Source organism: Dasypus novemcinctus, chromosome 13 (assembly GCF_030445035.2).
Source record: "Dasypus novemcinctus isolate mDasNov1 chromosome 13, mDasNov1.1.hap2, whole genome shotgun sequence".
Classification (NCBI taxonomy): domain Eukaryota; kingdom Metazoa; phylum Chordata; class Mammalia; order Cingulata; family Dasypodidae; genus Dasypus; species Dasypus novemcinctus.
In genome coordinates this window covers 107,286,367-107,308,705 of record NC_080685.1, presented here as the reverse complement: position 1 = coordinate 107,308,705, position 22,339 = coordinate 107,286,367, and the positions used below count along the sequence as shown (strand labels likewise).

At 44.0% G+C, this 22,339-nt stretch overlaps 1 protein-coding gene across 3 annotated transcripts in view; it reads right to left on the bottom strand.

Annotated features, from left to right (window-relative positions):
• MARK1 (microtubule affinity regulating kinase 1) overlaps positions 1-18,449 on the bottom strand; it is a 152,371-nt gene extending 133,922 nt beyond the window's left edge. Inside the window, exon 1 of one of the 3 annotated variants that reach the window (XM_058275244.2) lies at positions 18,034-18,449. In XM_058275244.2, coding sequence (XP_058131227.1) covers positions 18,034-18,084 — 51 coding nt within the window. In that variant the 5' untranslated portion in view covers positions 18,085-18,449. Of the gene's footprint in view, positions 1-17,317; positions 17,785-18,033 lie in introns of those variants that run through there. The other 2 variants (XM_058275243.2, XM_071207748.1) reach the window with 2 other exon arrangements.
• Positions 18,450-22,339: the final 3,890 nt, after the last annotated feature.

Genomic DNA, 22,339 nt, shown 5'->3' with positions numbered 1-22,339 from the left:
CTTGGCACTTTGGATATTTCAGGAAAGATAATGCTTTGTTGTAGGGGTCTGTCCTGTGCACTGCAGCATGTCTGGCAGCATCCCTGACCTCCACTCACTAGATGCAGCAGTACATGCTGCTATGCAAGACTAGACAACCAAAAATGACTTCAGACGTTGCCAAATGCCCGCTGGGGGTAAAACATCCCCCAGCTGAGAACCACTGATCCAATCCACAGGGCCCTTAATTACCGTTCCTTCCACAGAACATCAGACTAGTCCAATAGGTCGATGTTATACTAACTGGAACTGGTGAGCAGCAAGGAACAAGTAAACACCTTGATAAGACACGTGTACCATGGGATGGGAAATAAATTCCGCAAAAATCCGGCCTGCCACTGCTGTGGAAGTGAAGCACGCTCAGCAGCCACCCAGCCCTCGCATGCCCTACTGCCTACTCTTTTGTGCGATGATGTTTCAGTCTGTTTTCATTCAATAACATGGGGAAGATGTTAGATGTAATGAAAAGGACAAACCAGACCTGAAATCAGAAAACTGGGAGCAAGTAGCCACAGATGCTTATGAGAGCAGAAATTCTCAGGAACAGGGCCCCTTCTCTCTGGGTGGATAAATACTCCATACTCAAACCGCACAGTCTTTCATCTCCTGTGCAAAGTGGAGTGTGTGGAGTTGCCATCCAACAACCTGACCTGAGCAGCTGGTATCCTTGCAAGAACTGCCACAATGAGATCTCTTCCCCTGCTCTTTTGGATCCTATGTGCTGTGTAAGCAATAAAGTGATCATTTTCTGAAGGTTTCGGTTGTGCCTGAACCTGGGTTCCCACAACACACCATGCTTGACGTATCTGTGGCAGACAGAAATCCTGTATTGAACCTTTCACAGGTTCCTATAAGTAAACAACAGTGCAGACCTTCAGGATTTTGGAGCAAATCTATGCCATCTCTTTTGGAGAATCAGCTGCTGTCTTGCTACTGGGCCCTAGGAGAGAATGAACAACTGATCATAAGCCACCTAGTTAACATTCGATCTAAGCTTACTACGATGTGGGTATTGACTGATTCATGAAGCCATAGCTTGGGCATGCACAGCAACATTCCATCACCAAACAGAAGTGGTATATATTCTAATAAGATCTGACAGGTCATGAAGGCACAAGGAAGTCGCATAAGCAAATGGCTGAGATGTCCCAAGCCCATATTCCTTTTCTGTCTAAATTTGTCCCTGTGGCCTCCCTATAACCCGTTGATGGAAGAAGATAAAACCCAAGCTCAGGGGAAGCGGATGTGGCTCAACAGACTGGCCTTCTGTCTCCCATATGGAAGGCCATGGGTCCGTTTCTCAGGGCCTCCTTGTGAAGGCAAGCTGGTCTGCACCCACAGAGAGCTGGCGCAGCAATATGATACAACAAAGGGAGACAAGCAGACACGGAATGCGCAACGAATGGACACAGAGCAGACAGCAAGCAAGCGGCAAGGAGGGGGGAATAAAGAAATAAATCTTAAAAAAAAAAAAATCCAAGCTCAGTTTATAGTTGGTTCTGCATAATATGCTGGAACTACCCAAAAATGGACAGTTGTAGCACTGTGGACCACTTCTTGGATGGCACCAAAGAAAAACAATTAATTCCCCAGTGGCGGAACTTTAAGCAGTGAACCTGGTTGTTCATTTTGCCTAGAAAAAAAGAGACTGATAATATGAATCTATACAGATTCACAGACTGCCGCTAATTAATGGCTGAATGATCAAGGACTTGGATAAAGGCATATTATTTGAAAACTCATGACAAGGAAGAAGTGGTGGCAGAGCTGCTGAATGAACACAGCATGTGTTTCCTTTGTGAACATTCACCAAAGATTACACATGCAGGAGACATCAGTTGGCCTCTCTCCTCAGCCCCTTTACCGCTGGCCAAGGGACTCACGAACAAAGGAGCCGCAGAAGCAGGGGTGACGGTTATACATGGGCTAAGCAACGTGGACTAACATTCACCAAGGCAAATCTGCCAAGTGAATATAAAAACACCAAGCTCCCAAAATTACACGATTTCTGGGGGCTTAGTGGTGGGGGTGGCGGGGGGAGGGGAGCAGGTAGCCAGTTACCTGATGAAAGGTTGATTATTTTCATCACAGAAGGGGGAGAGTTTTGATCTCACTGCAGATATGGATTTGTCTTCTCTGTCCATAATGTTTTTGCCAAAACTCCACTGATGGACTCATAGATTTTTCACCATCATGGTATTCTACACAGCATTGCTTATGAGCAAAAAACTCACAGCAAATGAAGTATGGCAATGGGCTCATACTTGGAGAACTCACTGACCTTACTATTAGAATGGCCTTTTTAAGATTCAGTTATAAAACCAGCTGGGTGACAACACCTTGCAGAGCTGGGGCAGCCTCTTCCGGGACGCAATAAGTACTCTAAATCATGGCTAATGTATGGTGCTACTTCTCTCATAGCCAGACTCACAGATCCAGTAATCAAGGAATTTCAGAATGGGAGTGGTTCCTCTCACCATTAGTGATCCAATAGTGAAGTTTTGTTTTTAGTCCCCTCAACTTTAGGTTCTGTTGGTCTGCAAGTCTCAGTGCCTACGGGAGGAAAATCTCCACCATGTGACACTGCAATGGTTGTTTAAACGGGACGTGGTGACTGCCCCTGGCCACTTTTGGGTCCTCACAGCAGTGAATCAAGAGGCAAAGAAGGTGGTTAGCATACTGGCTGGGGTGATTGATCTTGACTATCAGAGGAAATTGAGCTGCTACTACACAATGAGTGTAAGGGGGAATATGTCCAAAATGCAGGAGATCCTCTGGGGCATCTCATATTATCCCACATCTTAACATAAATCATTGGAAAATCACAAAAACCCAATACAGGCAAGACTTCGGGAATGAAGGTTTGGGTTTCCTAACCAGGCAAGGAACTACCATTAGCTCAAATGTCTGCTGAAGGGTAAAGGGAATACGGAATTAATAGGAATAAGGTAGTTATAAATAACCTCTGACCACATGACCAGCTGCAGAAACAAGGTCTGTAACAGTTACGAGTATTTCTTCCTTATATTGGTATGAATATATTTATGTATATCTGAATCAGTTCTTTTCTTTCTTTCTAGAACATTAGAATATTAACATTAGCTAACTTTTCATGTTAATAGTCAAGTTATAGGGTATAAAAGGGGAAGCGTGGCTTAGAAGAGGAACGAACATCATTTAAAGATAAATAAAGGTACTTTATAACTTCTTTTGAAAAGAGACTGTTTTTGGTATACCTGGGATACTAACATCATATTAGGCAAAAGTATAAATTTGCTCTCACTTTTATTTGGAAGTTAAGTATGGTTAAGAGAAGCATGGTCACATCCCACACTTAAAAGGGATAGGCAAGTTGGCCATGAAATGGACTGTGCTGCTTCTTTACATTAACTTAGCTAAGCTGAAACTGTTTCCTTTCCCTATATGATTGTGTGTTAATTAGCACTGGCCACAAGAGAAATCTGTACAAGACTTAGAATGCAGAAATGAAACATTTATATGCCGTGAAGGCCAGTGCAGGGCAGACCCGGCTGCAGCTGGAGCTTGACACAGCTGACGTGCCGGCGCGTCTTGTGGGCAAGGGCAGCAGCCGGGCTTCACGGCTCCTTCAGCTTCCACTGGACCACTTGCCTCATTGGCTCTGAATCCCACAGCAGCGGCATGTGCTGCTCTACGATAAAGGGCAGCAGCTTACCCAGGAGGTCACCCACATCGCAGAGACTGGAGTCAGAAAAAGGCAGGCAGGAGTTCCCGTTTGTCCTCATAGGTTCCAATTTGGACTGGCTCTCTCCCAATTCACGTCCATCTTTCCTTCTTGACTGCTGACCCTGCTGATTTCAGCCTCCTGACACCAAACTCAGAAACAGCGACTTACACACAGAATGCGTAGCCAGTTCCCACAACTGTGTAAATGTAAACTCTCTATTAAAAGCCTTATTCCATATAACTTGTAGGGTTCTGCATCCATGTTCAAACTCTGATACAATAATATTGGTAAAATTGCAATTTTCTTACTTTAAAAAGGGAGTTGAACATATGACTATCTTTCTAATTTAAGTCACTATTATGTAAACTTGACTAAAGTGAAGTTAATTCCTCTGAATGTAAAAAAAAAACCTATCAAGCATTATTTTTAGACAGATGAAATCTCTCTGTAAAGAAAAGACAAATAGAGAATTACACGAACTTTCTATAATTCCACCAAAACCTTGCTCATCAAACCATTATTTCTAAAGGACAAAAGTGTAAGCATTATGATTCACAAAAGACACCAAGAGAAGAACATTCTATCCCATCGACATGCCTGGCATTATCAAAATAGCCTCCACCTGTGAATGCCTGGCTTCAGACCTGCCTTCACATCTGGGTTCAGTAATACTGGTGCAGTATTGACAGACGGATTCCATTAGCATGCTTAAAGCAGAAATCAAGTATATTTTTATTCAGTATGAAGAAAATAAATGTATTAACATGAAGAAAATGGAAAACATGGGTAAAAGAGATGCCCAAAGAGCATGAATTTAGTTGGTTCATCATTGTGGGGCTGGGGAAGAACGTGGATTTTCTCATCACATTGGTTCTGAGTCCTTGTTTCTTTGATACCATTAATGAACACCTACTATTGCAAAGCATGTTGCATGCAACTAATAATTTAAACTTGACGGCCATCCAACCGGGTAAGCACTATCTTTATTTTACAGATAAGGACACGTGAACAATACAACATATCTTGTAAATGGTTGAGCTGGGATTAAGCCTAGGGGGTGTCTTGGCTACAAAACATCATATAGTACCACAGGTACGTCCAATCCCACTGAGGAAATGGACGTTACTAAACAACTGTCCTCCTGTGCTCTCTGTTCAGATTCCCTGTTCACCAAGCTGCCTCCTCAGCTTCCCACTTAGCTTTCTCACACAAAATACAAGCATTCCAGTAACCAGAAACTTATATTTCATATTGTAACTAATATTTTTTCTTGGTATAAACAAGGAACACAAACCTTTTACTTAAAATACAGAAATTTGCAAGAATAAAAATCACGAGTAATCTAGCAATGCCTGTAAGCCTGTAAACTAGGGTTAAGAATGAACAAGTAATTATGATTATAAAATCACTTAACGATGTCTTTATAAAATAGCCAAGGGTTAATATCTGAAATTGCTGAAACTGGCTGGACTTGGCCTAGACCTGCCGTTGGGAAGATCATTCTAAACAGGTCTCACCCCTGTTTATGGTCACTCCAGACTCAGACTCACCCTTGTGGACACTTGCTATTGTCACAGCAATTCTCGACTGACCTATCCTTGTTTATGGTTATACCAAAACTAGGATGGCCCCGTGTGCGCTTGCTCTTGTGATGGGGGCCACTCCGCCCTCCGTTTAAGAGCCATGTGAAAAACCCTGGTAGCTAACCTGCTCCGTACTTGCCTATCCCCGGACCCTGGTCTGGTGCCTACGCCCCTCCCCCCATCCTGTTCAGCCCTTTAATGTTCATTAACGAAGAAAGCTGTGCCAGGTCCATCCCAGTCACTCAAGAGAATCCTGACATTATGAAACACTAGCATTTCTGCAGATCCAGGAGGCAGTTTGGGGCCCTTTGCTTGAGCTATCCAACTTTCTCTCTTTGAAATTCTGGTGTCTCAGAAATTGGTCTTTGGAGTGCGTTAGGGAGAAAGAACCTGCGTTTGCTTGGTAACGAGCCCTTGCACTGGCATATTTATTCCTCCCAACCTTTACTAACAGTTCATGTGGGAGCTACTTTTAACTGGCACCACCTTGACAAGGTATTTTATTTATTTTTAATGTAAAAATATTTTCCTCCAACAGGAAACATGAAATATTATTATAAATGTATAAACTAGGGTTTAAACGTAAGGTCTGAATGAACTGATTAATACTTGAAGCAGTGGTCCTAGAGGTTCACTTCATTTCACATATCGTTCATTTCTTTCAGGGATCCTCAAGAGGGGTGGTGGACACCCTCGAGGGCACTTTTTCGTGGGGTGTTTCTGGTTGACCCAGAGAGCGAGGGGACTGCTAGCTTTTAGTGCGCAGGGGCCTGAGAGGCCAGGTAGCCTGCAATGCTCCCAACAGTCCTCACGAAAAAGAACTGCCCCACATCCCACGTGAGTTTTAAAATATTCCACAGACGATTGTTTTTATCTTTTTTTATTTTTTTTTTTTTTTTTAAAGATTTATTTATTTATTTAATTTCCCCCCTCCCCTGGTTGTCTGTTCTTGGTGTCTATTTGCTGCGTCTTGTTTCTTTGTCCGCTTCTGTTGTCGTCAGCGGCACGGGAAGTGTGGGCGGCGCCATTCCTGGGCAGGCTGCTCTTTCTTTTCACGCTGGGCGGCTTTCCTCACGGGCGCACTCCTTGCGCGTGGGGCTCCCCCACGCGGGGAACACCCTTGCGTGGCACGGCACTCCTTGCGCGCATCAGCACTGCGCATGGCCAGCTCCACACGGGTCAAGGAGGCCCGGGGCTTGAACCGCGGACCTCCCATATGGTAGACGGACGCCCTAACCACTGGGCCAAAGTCCGTTTCCCATTTTTATCTTTTTTTAGGGTAGTACCACGGCTGGGGATTGAACCTGGGACCTCCCATGCTGGAAGCAGGTGCTCAACCACTTGAGCCATATCTGTTTTCTCCAGACTATTTATGTAAGAAAAAAAATGTTCCTAATTATCTGACCCTATATTTTATCTCAATTTTATAAATAAAATAAACACAAACCATTATTTTACTGGTTTAATATACCTTAGATTTTCCTGGAATGCTTACATTGTGTTAATCAAGGGAGGACTTCTTTGTTTTGTGTTTGGAACTTTATGAAGACTTGTTCATCATTTCAGAAAATCCATCACTGGTAGCAACAATGCTGGTAGAGCTGGAGTCCCCAGTACAATATATTGTGTAAGTACACACTGGTGGTTACTGTGTAAATCTGTTCTACGTACAGGTGTAAGCATCTAAGTCATTTTAAGTCCTGACGTGTCATGCTCAAAAATTTACATTTTGAAATATTTCTCTTGTCAACAAAATTGCTTTCCCTTTTTTCTGTCTCCTTTATTCAGAAGCTGGAGATGATGTTAATTTTAATTCTGTGTTGGTTATATTATTTTAAAAGGGAAAGTTACAAAATGTGTGTTATAAACAGAAAGTACTGAGTCAAGTAAAGCTTGAGAACTGTTGGACCAGAGTTCAATTACAACAGAGAGCTACGACCCCCTTTTCTCCATGTGAACACAGCCTCGGAGATGGACAGGGGGCGGCTGGGCCTATATTTTAATTCTAGATACTCCTAAGATACTCCCCCTTCTACCTCAAAACCACTCCTCCGGGAGGGCTTTCACTCTTGCTTGCCAGAAGACATTAGGAGCTAAAGCAGACGAGACCCCAGGGGATAAAAGAAAACACCTCCTAAATTATATCTAAAAAGATGGTTATTAAATTTTTTTAGAAACTTCATAGATCTTTCACTCCCACATGTACAAAGTCTTACAGTACAATGGACTTTGTTCTTTAAGTCATTACGTTGGATTTAATTCAACACTCCAGTCAAACCTTTATTCTAAGACTTTCAGTTAAATTTAGTAAATCTAAAAAATCCAGTAATTATTCCCCAATATAACCTAATAATCATATCAATTTAAATGTCAATATGCTTTCTGACTACTTTAAGTAGGCTAAAATTTTAATGGACGACTTTAACTTATAAACACAAAATCATGAGAAACTGCTCTCCAAAACTCTTTGAGAAATTCATAAGAAATAGCTAGAATTTTAAAAGCACCTGTATTGTTGCATCTATATAGCACCACTCAGATCCTTAAAGTACTCGGATATTTTCCACAGAATGAATAAATCTTGGAAACGGACTTTGGCCCAGTGGTTAGGGCGTCCGTCTACCATATGGGAGGTCCGCGGTTCAAACCCCGGGCCTCCTCGACCCGTGTGGAGCTGGCCATGCGCAGCGCTTATGCGCGCAAGGAGTGCCGCGCCATGCAAGGGTGTCCCCCGCGTGGGGGAGCCCCCACGCGCAAGGAGTGCGCCCGTGAGGAAAAGCCGCCCAGCGTGAAAAGAAAGTGCAGCCTGCCCAGGAATGGCGTCGCCCACACTTCCTGTGCCGCTGACGACAACAGAAGCGGACAAAGAAACAAAAGCAGACAAAGAAACAAGACGCAACAAATAGACACCAAGAACAGACAACCAGGGGAGGGGGGGGAATTAAATAAATAAATAAAATCTTTAAAAAAAAAAAAAGAATGAATAAATCTTAACTGTAGATATTAACTAAACATTCACTGAAGTAGCTACTATGTTCACAGAACTGGGCTAGAGTAAAGGGCGTATGCATTAAAATGCCATATTCTCTCTGTTTTTAATCTGGCAGAGCAAAAATTCTCAAGACTTTTTAATAGCCAATATGCCAGGCGCTGCTGCTAGATTAATACAGTAATAAGGGTCTTGGTCTCAAGGACTTTGCAGCATTCTGTGGGGCAGGCTTAAGAAAATTACAATATGGTCTTTTTTTTTTTTTTAAGATTTATTTATTTCTTTAATTCCCCCATCCCCACCACCCCCCGGTTGGTTGTCTGTTCTCTGTGTCTTTTTGCTGCATCTCGTTTCTTTGTCCGCTTCTGTTGTCGTCAGCAGCACGGGAAGTGTGGGCGGCGCCATTCCTGGGCAGGCTGCACTTTCTTTCGCCCTGGGCGGTTCTCCTTACGGGGCACACTCCTTGCGCGTGGGGCTCCCCTACACAGGGGACACCCCTGCGTGGCAGGGCACTCCTTGTGTGCATCAGCACTGCGCATGGCCAGCTCCACACGGGTCAAGGAGGCCCGGGGTTTGAACCGTAGACCTCCCATGTGGTAGACGGACGCCCCAACCACTGGGCCAAGTCCGTTTCCCACAATACAGTCTTAAGTACTGCAGCAAAGCACATATAAGGTACAAGTGGCAGTGATAAATATTCAATTCCGGCAGAACTGGGGTAGTCTCTCCCAGATACTCTTCCCTTCCCTTATTTTTTTTTCTCTTCTCCTTGAGAGGAGAAGGTAGAAGGGACAGGTGGAAGTGATCAAACGAGCTAGTCCACCACCTTCTCTAAAGGCTTTCTTCTGTAGCATGCCCTGTGAGCACTGGCAGACTGCATCAGAAAGCCAGTTCCTCAAGTTTAAACAAGTGGTACGAAATTTGTTCACTCTCTTTCCAGCATGTTCTTTAAGAAGTAAACAAAAAGAAACTATGGTGACAAGAAGGATGAAGGAATGATTTAACAGTGTTAGTCAATCAATCAATAATTTCTATATGCGAGACAGTTTATAGGTAAGTACCAAAATGAGATGTACTAAGGGTTATAAGGAAGAAAGGTTAAGTGATGGACTAGCTAGTGACTCATTGGCTCCAAGACTTTCTAATTTCTATCCCTGGGCTCTTTTCATTAGTAGGAACAGGTTAGAGATTTTCTTTAAACAGCATTAATACTCATTTTTAAATAACTGAATTTAATAGACAGTGATAGAAATATAAATCGAAATTAGAATAAAGCAACAGCTAAGTAACCTCTCCCAAAATCAACTGTAGTCACCAATGATTAAATCACAAAGAGAGGGAAGCGGACTTGGCCCAGTGGTTAGGGCGTCCGTCTACCACATGGGAGGTCCGCGGTTCAAACCCCGGGCCCCCTTGACCCATGTATGGCTGGCCCATGTGCAGTGCTGATGCGCACAAGGAGTGCCCTGCCACGCAGTGGTGCCCCCTGCATAGGGGAGCCCCACGCGCAAGGAGTGTGCCCCGGAAGGAGAGCTGCTCAGTGTGAAAGAAAGTGCAGCCTGCCCAGAATTTGGCGCCGCACACCGGAGAGCTGACACAACTAGATGACGCAACAAGAAGAAACACAGATTCCCGTGCCACTGACAACAGAAGCGGACAAAGAAGACGACGTAGCAAATAGACACAGAGAACAGACAACCGGGGTGGGGAAGAGGGGAGAGAAATAAAGAAATAAATCTGAAAAAAAAAATCACGAAGACAGAGCATCATTAAGGGATAATGAATTACCAATCCTAGCATTTGCTAAATCCTTCTCCTAGGCTCTTTATAAGTGCTCCCCTATGTCTAGAGAGGCTCTATTTTCTAGTCTACTATGTGATTTTTATGGTTATTATGGGCTTCTTTAAACTTACTGCTAACTACCACACTCATATGTGTATGGAATTTCATTAAAGAGTGAATCTTTTCCTTACTAACTGGCACTGACATCTCCTTTACAAAACCCTTCTTCCAATATAAAAAAAAAGTTTTTGTAAACACTGTATTAAAAGCCCTTTCACGGACCACGGGAAAGCAACCCACGGATATTTGAAACAGGAACGTTTCTAAAGCATGCGCACACACACAGACTGCAAATCCAGTCAGGCTGCCCCTCTTCCCCAGGGGCTACCGTGACCTGCAGGGCCAGTTCCTGCTAAAGCAGGCAAGGCCCCGCCTACTCTCCCACCCTTGTCTCTCACTAAAGGTGGCCCCCTTCCCCTGGGCTCTTGCTCAGCTTCACACTCGGCCTCTGTGCATTAAGACTCCTTCAGTCCGATACCCTGCTCTTCCCTTCCACTCAACCTTCCAGGAGCCTCCTGGCAAAGGAGTGCTTGTACTTCAAGACTTAGTTCAAAGGCTGCGAACCTTTCCTGAGCACTCCCACCGGAATTCCCCTCCTTTCACGACTCTGGGTTCCGATCAGATCACTCTGACGACAAGGGGGCTGTAACTTTCTACTCCATTCATTTGTCTCTGCCCTTATTCCTCCTGGGGCTCTGAGTCCTTCCAGAGCAGGGAACAAGGTTCATCTGCCTTTGTAAACCTACAGTCTTCAACTAAGATGAAGGGACTAGACAGGAAATAAGACCAAACCTTCTTTCCCAAATTGGGAAAGCAGTACTGTTGATCCTAAGGAAAATAGCCGTGCTTTAATGGTTTAAATTAACTTGTTACCAAATCCTTTATGCGTAATTCACCAAAACTTTGCACTATTTCTCAGCTTATAATTTATTACCTGAACTAAACTACTATCGTGGTCAAAACCGTTTTTAATAATACTTTCTTGGAAAAAAGACTCAGCCTATAATCGAACGCAGCATATGGTAAACTTTTTTTGTGGCCAGTCCCCTCCTAACATAGTTAACCATAAAAAGCTGGCGGAATAAAGGGGAAGAACATGGAATTTCTTTTATTACTCCCTTCTTCTACCTTATACTTTCAAGACCACGCACATGTCCCTTATTACTTCCAAGCCATTTTCTTACTGTTATCATCACCTACCAAAAAGACAGTCATGATTTTTCCTCACCCCATTTTCTGTAATATAACCATCAACGATAATTCTTTCCATTTTAATTTAAAGATGGGACTGATTACAAAGTAATTATCACTATCACACAGATCAATGTTTTCAGTGGATACCTGCATCAGAACTATCTAAGGGTTTGTGGAAACAGATTCCTAGACCCCACCCTAAGGAAGTGAGTAGGAATCTGGGGTGGGAGGGTGCAAAACTAGGGAGTGTGCATTTGAAACAACCTTCCCAGGTGGTTCATAACACTGGATTTAAGAATAAATGAATTTTTAAAAATCTTGATTTATTAAATAGTTGAGTGCCAAAACATAAGATATCTAAAACATTGGAAATAGTTCCTGGCCTCAAAGTATTTTCAATTTGGTTAGGAAGAGAATGCTTAAAACACAGAGCAGCTAGGAAAACATACTTACCCTATAATAAAGAATGGTCTCCAAACTTTAGATTGAGGACCCCTGTCTTCAAAAATTTTATGTATAAACACTCACAGGAATAGTAACTTACAAACTGTGTAAGTATGTTACTATAATAGATTATGCCCATTAAAATATTTTAGAAGAAAAATTTTTAGAAATACAAAAATTTAATTTTTTAGTGATAAATAAGTCAGTACAAACTTTTCACTAATAAGAAAAAAATTTCTAATATTACGCAAAATAAATGGACATGTTTCCTGGTGTTCAATGTTTTTTTAAATTTTGGCTTCATTTCTGATGCAGCGATTTGAGGATTATAAATTCAATTTACATTGAAACTGGATCTTAACAACCATCATAGCTAAATAAAGTATCTCACACACATGAATGTAGTGCATCATTGGCTGTACTTATTTCATTATGATACTCATATTTCAATCCGCCCCACCAATTATGTGAAAATTTTTGTCAAAGTTGTTACTAGATTTTCACCTTCTCTGAAGACAATAGGCTGTCCTTAAAAACTAATCATTTTAATCATTGGAATAAGCCATTTAAAAATCTACTATGATTTTTTATCTGAAGAATTATAAACAGGTTAGAAACTGCATATTTTTAAGAGTGCAGATATGAGAATTTTAGAAATGACATGTAATTTAGGCTAATAAGATCACATAACAATGGAAACATTTTCAAATACCCATCAAAAAGCCTATTCCAGGTTTTCTGCAATACAGTGGGCAAGATATTGTAAAAGGTCCTCTGGGATAAAACATTTTTTTTAAGCATTGCTGAACTCAAACACACAAAGTCAAGACAAAACGAAAGAGGAATAAGCTGAAACATCAGTTGAAAGCTTCCACAAAAGCCAGGGTTAAGCTGGAGTCAAATACTAAGCCTTGGACACACAACAAGGTGGAGAACTGAATACCACTGAGTGAGGATCCCTAAAGGAGAATGAACTGTCCCAGGTCAGCAGCGATTCCTAGCAGGGGCAAACAAATCCTTTCTGGAGTAAATCATCCCCAGTTTAGACCCCAGGTTTCACACAAATAAAAACTCAGTAAATATGAGCTCATCATCAAAGAACCAGAAAACAGAAAGAAACAAGCCATAGTGAATAAGAATCAAACAAAATCAATAAATGTAAACCCCTAGTGCCTTCAGGTAATGGAATTACAAGATACAGAATGTAAATAACTGTAAATTAAGTATTTAAGGAAATAAAGATGAAATCACAAAAATAAGCAAGGATTACACCACCATGAAAATAACCAGGCTGGTTTGAGGGAAAACTTTAGAACTTTTAAAAATTAAAAATTCTACATGATTTAAATACAGTTGAATATTGCAAACTAGAAGGCAAATCTAAACAAATTACATACAGTAATTGTAGTACAGATTACACTATAGATTGTAGAAAAGAGATTGTAGTAGACAGAAATAATGAAATAGGAGGGAAAAAATGAGAGGTTAAGGCTTATGGAAGATGGAATGAGAAAATCTAACATATCTAATCAAAGTATCAGACACAAACAAGAGAACAGATAAGGCAATATTCAAAGAGATAATGTAAGTTTCCAGAATTGATGAAGGATATGAATCCACAGAAGATAGACCTAAACACATTACACAGCTTGTAGTTACAGCAAGACAATGAGGGAAGCGGATGTTGCTCAAGTGATTAGGTTTCCTTCTACTATATGGGAGGTCCAGGGTTCAATTCCCAGGGCCTCCTGGCGAAAGCAAGCTGGCCCACTCAGTGACATGGCCCTAGTGGAGAGATGGCCCACACAGGAGTGCTGGCCCACGCAGAAAGCTAAAGCCGGCACAGCAAGATGCCCAACAAAAAGAGACACAGAGGAGAGATAATAAGAGACACAGAGAGCTGAGGTGGCACAAGAGAGTGAGCACCTCTCGTCCACTCCAGAAGGTCCCAGGATCAGTTCCTGGTGCCGCCTAAAGAGAAGACAAGCAGACAAAGAAGAACAATGGGGGTGGGGGCGGAAATAATCTTAAAAAAAAAAAGACAAAGAAATATGGGAGGGGACAATAATATGAAGTTAAGGCATATGAGGAAGATAGGGTCTAAAACATAATCTAATTGGTGTCCCAAGAAAGAAACAGTAAAGAGGCCAGATGCAATGCAACATGCAAAGAGAATAGTTGGTAAGTGTCCAGAATTGGGGGAAAATATAAATCCACAGACACAGGAAGCAAGCAGGATAAAAAGAAATACACAGTTAAATGCATTACAGTGAAACTGCAGACACCAAAGAAAAAGAGACAATTCTTAAGAGACAAAAAAAATCACCTTCTAACAGATTACTTCTGAAGAGAAACAATGAAAATCAGTAGACAATGGAATGTTATTTTCTGAGTCCTGAAAGAAGAAACTACCACCCTAAAATTGCAGGATGAGTAATCTTTCGAGAATTACGGCAAAATAAAGATATTTTCAAATTTTCCAAAAAAGTTTTTGACTGTCAACTCATCACCAAAGAATTTGCAAAAGGGAAAATGACCCCCAAAGGAAACTCTGAGATGCAAGAAATGATTTTTTTTTAAATTAAAAATCATGTGGCTAAATATAAACAACCTGAGCTTAAAAAAATGGTGACTAAATAAGAGCATATGTCAGAGTGGAAGTGATAGAAGCTAGAGATATTCTTTCCAAACCAATGGATTGTCCTGCACATTCACTTTGGAGACCACTGATAAAAACTAGATACTCAGGATGCTGAGCTACAGCAGATGGCAACACTGGCCTGTTCTTCCTCTAATATAGTACTGTACATCGTTTTATATGTTCTTTCAAAATCTCTATGATATTAACAAAACAAACAAAAAACTGCCTCTAAGAAGCAACAGCAGAAGATGTCAGAAATTCATTTATAAACTTCAGCATGTCACTTAAGTTCCTTTCCGCAGACTTCAGTTGCTTAGCTTACAAAATGTAATAGCTACTTCTTCCCAATGTCACTAATAAATTTTGAAGATAAATGAAAAAATTCAAAAAGGGAATATTACAACACTCATCTCTTAACTTCTAAAACCAGACACAGGCGATACACAATGCAAGAAGGACCCACCCTCAAAACTCGGTGTGGGGAGGAGACAGAGTCAGGCAGCAATTAGACGCACTGTGATAGGTAGTGGGACATAAGAGGTGTGCACAGCCTACAGAGCACACACAAGCGTGGTAGCAGAGGCATGCTTCCTTTCTGCCTTTTCACATCAACAGTGGTCTCCACAGCACAAACTGCAGGTGGCCAAAATTAGTGTAATCTCTCCAAAACACTAAAATACACTTTTTTCTTTGCTTCCTTTAAAAGCATATAAGAGTCATGGTAATATATTATCTATATCCATGCTGGAATTACCCAAATATAATCTAACAGAAGGAAAAGAAATCTTTCAAATATGCGTTCTTTTTCTAGACTTACTCTTTATAACCTAAAATCAAATGCACGTTGCACTAATTGTTATCTGCAACTTTTCTTTTTTACTTCACTACAAAGCATTTATTGCTTTATATGTTAATCATTGGTAGTTCTGTTATAGTTAGCCATTTGAGGCCTATTACAATATACACGTAACTCCTTCATCTAAGAAAATACCTCTTCATCTAAGAAAAAGTACATGGGGCGGAATGTTCTCAAAGAAAAGCAACTCTCTCACTCTTCTACATTCAGGTAGTATATAAGAGATCAGTGCTGTAACATACCCCTTTTGAATGTTTAATTTATCTTCAATATATATTAATGACATTGGGAAGGGCAGAAACTATGTATTTCCGAGGACACAAAATCTAAAAATGTTACACATAGGCCTAAAGAAAATTTTATAATAACTACTGACAAAATACCAAGATGGTTTTTAAAATTACCATATTTATTTATTTTAATTTCTAAAGGTAATAAAATGTTTTTACTCTTCTTGATGTTCCAAAGGACTCAGAAGCCTTTAATAGTCATGAAATTTACTAGCAACTAGAGAGTCACAAGGTGATTTAATAGCTATCCCTGATGGCATCTTTGATAAACACCTGTAGCACTTACAAACCTCTTTAGCACTACTACCTACTGTCTTCTACTGTACACCATTTTTTTAGATTAAATTTATCATTTAAACTCCTGGAGGCAGAGGCCTTATCTTAGCTATCTGTTCTGCATCCCTTCCAGCTTTAGTTCAGAGTTAGTACATATTTACTGATTAATTAACAGCTGTAGTATAATAGGTATTTTCCACAGCAATTAGAAGAAAATTACGATGTGGGTAAAGTAAGCTAAATGGAGATATATTTAAGTACAATAAGAGAAAAGACCATAAAAGTGACTTTGAAATAAAACGTTCAGAAACAAAACAAATTAGTTCATACAGCAAAGTCATTTTCAGAAGGAGCTCACAACCAAATTTATAGCACTATTATTGCTTAGATTAAAATATCCACTTTGTCTACACGCAAATGCTGCATTTACACTCTTCCTTGACACATATTTCTATAATGCTATCTTGTGTTTATATAAAGTTCCTTATTCCTACAATGCAAGTATGGAAACTAGCTATGATATTCAAAAATCCAAAAGAAAATAAAAACAATGCATTTTCCCACCCATCCTAGGTTAACATTCATGGTATTTTGCTAATAAAAATGAAAGTCATCATTTGCCTTGCTTTTCATTCACACTCCTGAATGACAGGAATTATTTTGGAGTTCCTCTGTAAAGATTTTGAACCAGCTTGGCTTTAAAATCTACTTTAAGGGATCTTATTTACTTTTTCTCTGATCTTCAATCTCTCAATCCAAATTCTTCATTGATTATATTGTTAAATGCAATAGTTGGGACGCAATTTAAATCACAATTTATAATAGCAGCCGCTTTACACTATCTTTACCATTTTAAATGCACTACACTAGAGAGGACAAAAGCATACTGTGAAACATCTTACTAGGTCTCCTAACAACGGTCTCTTACTAGAATTTCTTCTCTCTTCATATGATTATATTAAATCTCTATATTCCCCACCCTCCAAGATTAAATAATCTGTTTATATTCCCCTCCAATGCTTCAAAAGTGAGCCTGTATCTCTTCTCTCTAACACCTTTTGTTTAAGAACGTCAAAGCACTTCATTATTTTATTTTACCAACCCTGTGAAGGCATTGGTACACCAAGAGCTAGAGGGCAGATGAGTTAACTAGACCACCAGAGAGCTCTGGACAGCTAACCAAAAACACTTACTGCCCCTTTAGCTCCTTAAAACCGACCAGAAAATCAGCACTCGGCACAGGAATTTTAAGGTTTTTTTTTTACCTTATCCACAAAGGATTCTCTCCTCCCCACCCACCCCGTACTTTTTTCAAAAGGTGGAAGCACAACTGATATTGTTCTTTCGGTTTTCTGGAGTTTAAACACCAGGAATATCTGCATCTAGATTAAAAACAAAACCACCCTGAGGGCTCTTTGATCAAAGGCACAGAAAATCCTGCCTCCAAAGAAATGCACCTTTGACAGTCCAAGGAGGAGAGAGAAAGTAAAACCTGCCCAGAACGGTCACCGCGGACTGGAGACCGATAACAGCCAGCCGCGGGGTTCCGATAGCTCTTAGCCAGCCGCGGTGACCCCAGGGCCCAGGAGCTGCTCTGGAGAATTCTTCGACTCCTCTCCGCTCAAGTGTGCCAAGTGCGATGAACTCACACACATCCCCAAACACAGCCACTTCCATGCCCGGCCCTACGATCCCCCACCTTCCACCTCGGTTGCCCACGACCCCAAACGTGGACACCGTGGTACAAAAAGCAAAGTCATGGGGCAATGCGGGGGCAAGGGGGGTGCAAAGGACTCCAAGCTCCAGGAAAAGGGGGGGCGAGGCCGCCAGCCGGCTCCCGGAAAGCAAGCCTGCGGGTGGGGAGACAGATGCCGAGGAGCGACGCGGCGCTCCGGGTGCCCCCTCAGCGCGTCCCCGTGCCCTCGCATCCCGCCAACCTCTCCCGGAGGACTGCCTCCCCGGAGAGGGCGCCACTCACTGTCCCCCACCCGCACCCTGGGGGGCATGAGGGGACGTGGGGTTGGAAGGAAGCGTGGGGGCTGAGCGGGGCTCCAGGTGGGGGCCCTTGGGCGGGGGGCCGCGCCGGGCGGCGGGGGGCGGCCCAAGCGGCGGCCGGAGCGCGGGGCGGGGGCGGCTCGGCCGCGCGGCTCCCGCGGGCGGCTTGGGTACTCACGTTCTCCGTGTCCCGCTCGTTCACGGTCGGCAATGGCGTCCGGGCCGACATTTTGTGCGGGCGCAGGGCTCGGACCCGGGTCTCGACGGCCGGGCCGCGCTGCGGGCTCCGCGGGCAGGGGCAAGGGGGGTGCGGACGCGAGCGCGAGGCCGGGCCGGGGCGAGCGGCTCCCGCAGGCCGCGCGGGGCGGTGCGGCGAGCGGCGGGGGAGAGGGGGAAGGACGCGGAGGAAGGGGAGGGGGAGCCGCTTCCCGCGGCGGCGCCGCCGGCGAACGCGGGCAGGAGCGAGGGCGGGCTCCGGGCGCCGGCGGGGGCCGGGCGCGGGCCGGGCGGCGGGGCCGGCGGGATGTGGCGCCGAGGGCAGGGAGGCGGGGAAGGAGAGCCGCGGGGCGGCGTGCGGGCCCCGTGAAGGCGCGCGCGGCCGCCGCTCCGGGGGCGCTCGGCGCCTCGAATCACGGCCCGGCTCTCCCCGGGGCCGCGGCCCTGCCGGCGCCGCCCGCGCCGCGCCCCGCGCCCCGCCTCAGGTGTGCGGCGCCGCCCGCCCAGCCGCAGCCCGGCGCTGCCCGCGCGCTCCCCGTGGCCGCCGCGCCTCGGGCGGGACGAGCGGCCCGAGCCGGCTGCGCGCGGGGCGGCGGGCGCGGCCGGCTGCGGCGCGCGGCTCTTGGCGGCCGCCGCCGGGTGGGCGGGCGCCAGCCGGGGCCGGCTCCATTCATTCCCTCATTAGGGCTGAGGGGCCGCCGCCGCCTCCCGCGCGCCCTGCCCGCGCCGCCCCGCGTTTATTTTGGTTTCTCGCCCCGCCCGCGGAGCTGACGGGCGGCGCGGGGCTTTGGGCTTTAGGTTGATTCTGGCTTGGTTTTGGCGGGCCTGAAGGAACAGGGCACTGACACAAATCAGTGGGGGTTTTGTTGCTGCGCGTGTGTCCGTTTCGCTGGGGAAGAATTGGGGCTGTTCCTGCGCTGGAGCCCGCACCTCGGGACTGTCCCCCATTCTTAAAATCTCCCCCACCCCAGGTCCCAAGCGTGCTCCGCTCGGGCCTCCCCCCCGAGCCTTATCTCATCCCCCGGCTCCAGCGACCCGGTGGGTTCAGGGCCACCCATGGGTGCGGCCGGCAGCCCCGGGGGGCCTGCCCGAGAGCCCTCAGGGAGGGGCGGGCGCTCCCGATGCGCCCTCCGGGAGAGAGGACCCCGCGGGCGAGGTCTGCGCGCGCGCCCGCAGCCCTCCAGGAGGGAGAGACCAGGGAGTCACGTCTACACGGGCTGGTCGTCACTTCCTGGGACACAAGGAAGTGTCATTGAGGCGAGCTGGATTCGGGAGAGAGGAGAACGGGCGCTTTGGGCGCTGCCCCACCTCCTGCAGGTGGCTGCCTCCCCCTGCCACCCACCTACAGCTCATCACACCCTGCAGGCGTGCGGGGCAGCGGGGCGCCGTCTAGGGCCAGGATCCCATTGATAGGCCCTTTCTTCCATCTTATTTGAGAGCTTACATTTTTTGCACCATTCTTCCCCTCAGGGCCAAAACCTTGCCAATCTCTCTATTCCTCTTCTTTCCAATATGTCTTTTTCAGTTTTCGTGAGTGAGAGCAGATGGAGGGGGCCGCGGATATGAGATGAACCCAATTTTTGACTTACAAGGGGCATCTTAAGATGATGGGACATTCTTCCTCTCCCCCGAAGTTCATCCATTTGAAGCAGAAGGATCCCTGCACCAGATAGCTTTTATCTGATTTCATTAAAGGTTGTTTCTGAGACGTTAACACTTGACCCTTCAAATACGTTCTAAAAGTCCTAAAAATAGCAAATAAAATATTTTTTTCCTGAGGAAAAAAGTTTTCACCCCCTTTATAGTCACTTCTAGCATACCATCTACATATTTCTTTCTTTCGTATTTTATCTTGTGAGCACTTCCCAATTTCACAAAGCAAATAAAAACCACAAGCTCCCTTTGCTGTGGGTCATGGCTCCTCAAACGGAGTGCAGGCTTTGGAACTGCCAGGCTGCATCCTGAATTATGGCGTGCAACTGGGAATGCCAAGCTTTTACAGTCCCTCTGCGAAAATCCTGAATCACCAAGATGCGTTGACGCTGCCAGGGCAGAAGCTTGTACTTCAATAGCTCTGATCAGCTAGAGCCAGGCGGCCCTTCGGGGCTGCCAATGCAGTGTTGGCTGCACCGCTGCCTGCTGCAGCCACACAAGAGAATCTTACATAACCGTGGTCCCACTATTGACCTGGGAACTAGTCCATTCAGCCCCGTTGGAACAGGGATCACTCCTTCAACTCGTCACTTGGATTTTGCTTTTCAAAGTACACTCCAATATTATCCTATCTCCTTGTGGTGACCCTGACAGGTATATTTATTTCTGTTTTAGAAAATTCCACTCTGTTGACGTATTCAGTATCACAGACGTACCAGGTTAATTGGATACAGAAGACAGCTCAATCAGTGGTACTGTTCAATCTTGCACCAGGCACAGGACCCACAGGGTCTCCCCTGTGAAGTGTAATGGCTAATTAGAGACAGCTTGAAGGAGGGCCCAGGATTCCAGCTCAGCAGCTTCCAGAGACTTGAGAGTCACAATTAGAAATCTTGGTCAAAATCCCTTAGCTGTATTAGCTACACTGTGCCTCACATATTGAAACTTACTGAATAGTAAGTAGTAACAGTAAGGGACACTTTTTTTTTTTTTAGATTTCTTTCTTTCTTTCTCTCCCCTTCTCCCCCCCACCCCGTTGTCTGTTCTGTGTCTATTTGCTGTGTCTTCTTCCTTGTCCGCTTCTGTTGTTGTCAGTGGCACAGGAATCTGTGTTTCTTTTTGTTGCGTCATCTTGTTGTGTCAGCTCTCCGTGTGTGTGGAGCCATTCCTGGGCAGGCTGCACTTTCTTTTGCACTGGGTGGCTCTCCTTACGGGGCGCACTCCTTGCACATGGGGCTCCCCTACGCGCGGTCACCCTGCGCGGCATGGCACTCCTTGCGCGCCTCAGCACTGCACGTGGGCCAGCTGCACACGTGTCAAGGAGGCCCGGGGTTTGAACCGCTGACCTCCCATGAGGTAGACGGACGCCCTAACCGCTGGGCCAAGTACGCCGCCGGACACTTATTTTTAAAATCAACCAGCAAGAAAGCAGCTTAGAATAACAAATGTTCTGTAACAGTGAAACTATATTCAAAGGGAGTCATTACTAAAAAAACAAATCCATAATTCTGGCTAACAAAATATACTAGAAACAACTCTATGTATCCAAATAACCCTTTTCATACCTACAGCTTTAAGCTTAGTGTATAATGAAACATAAATGAAAATGTGTTTTGCTGAGGTTTAAAAATATGTTTTTTAGGGTATTATGGCGTGCTTACCCAAATGTGAGCTCTCCTCCCCTCAAAATGACTTTAGGCGGTATTATGATTGAATCAAAACTGTTGAGCCACAGTCATTAACAGTGAGAATGCTCATGAACAAAATTGTTTTGTGTCACACAGTTTCTTATGCTTATGACTACGAAGAAATGAAAACAAGTATATTTTCAGGCTTTGAATAACTGCATTTAGAGTTATTAAATAAATGTGGTATGTTCAATTTAGAGACTTCTAACTTGAAAGTGTGAGGGTAAGAAAAGTTTCAGAAGAAAATTGAGGTACAGAGAAAAAGAAAAGAAATACTGAAATATACTAAAAGAACATTGCCCACCATCAGCCCCGGGGAGCAGAACGCTCTAGACCTGCGCTGTCCGATTCAATGGACACTAGCCACACTGAGCACTTGGTAAGTCACCAGTGCGACCGAGAAACTGAAGTTTTGTTTTATTTATAATGTTTATTTGATTCCATTATTGGAAAATTTCAAAGTATGTTCAAAAAAATCTTGGGTATATGAATCAATCTTTCCAGCGGTAAATTTTCTGCAACCAAAAGGCAGAGCAAGTATTTCTGATGAAATTTTAGCATCCGAATTGAGATGGGCTGTAAGTATAAAATATACACCAGAATTTTTTAAAACTTAGGGGAAAAAAGAGTGTAAAATATTTCACTAATAAACATTATATTTATTACTTATCGAAATGCTAATATTTTGGATAAATAAACTCTATTGATTCCTACTGTTTCTTTATACTTTTCCAAAGGGAACTACGAAAAAATATAAAATTACATACGTGGCTTATATTAAATCTCTTTGGACATAATTTCTTTATAAGGTCAAAATTGAGAATAAAGAGGTTTAGTTGCTTATGGATCAGAGGTCTTTATTAGACTCATTCTTTGACTCAACAAATGTTTATTTATTGAGTACCACTCTATCATATGCCAAGCACT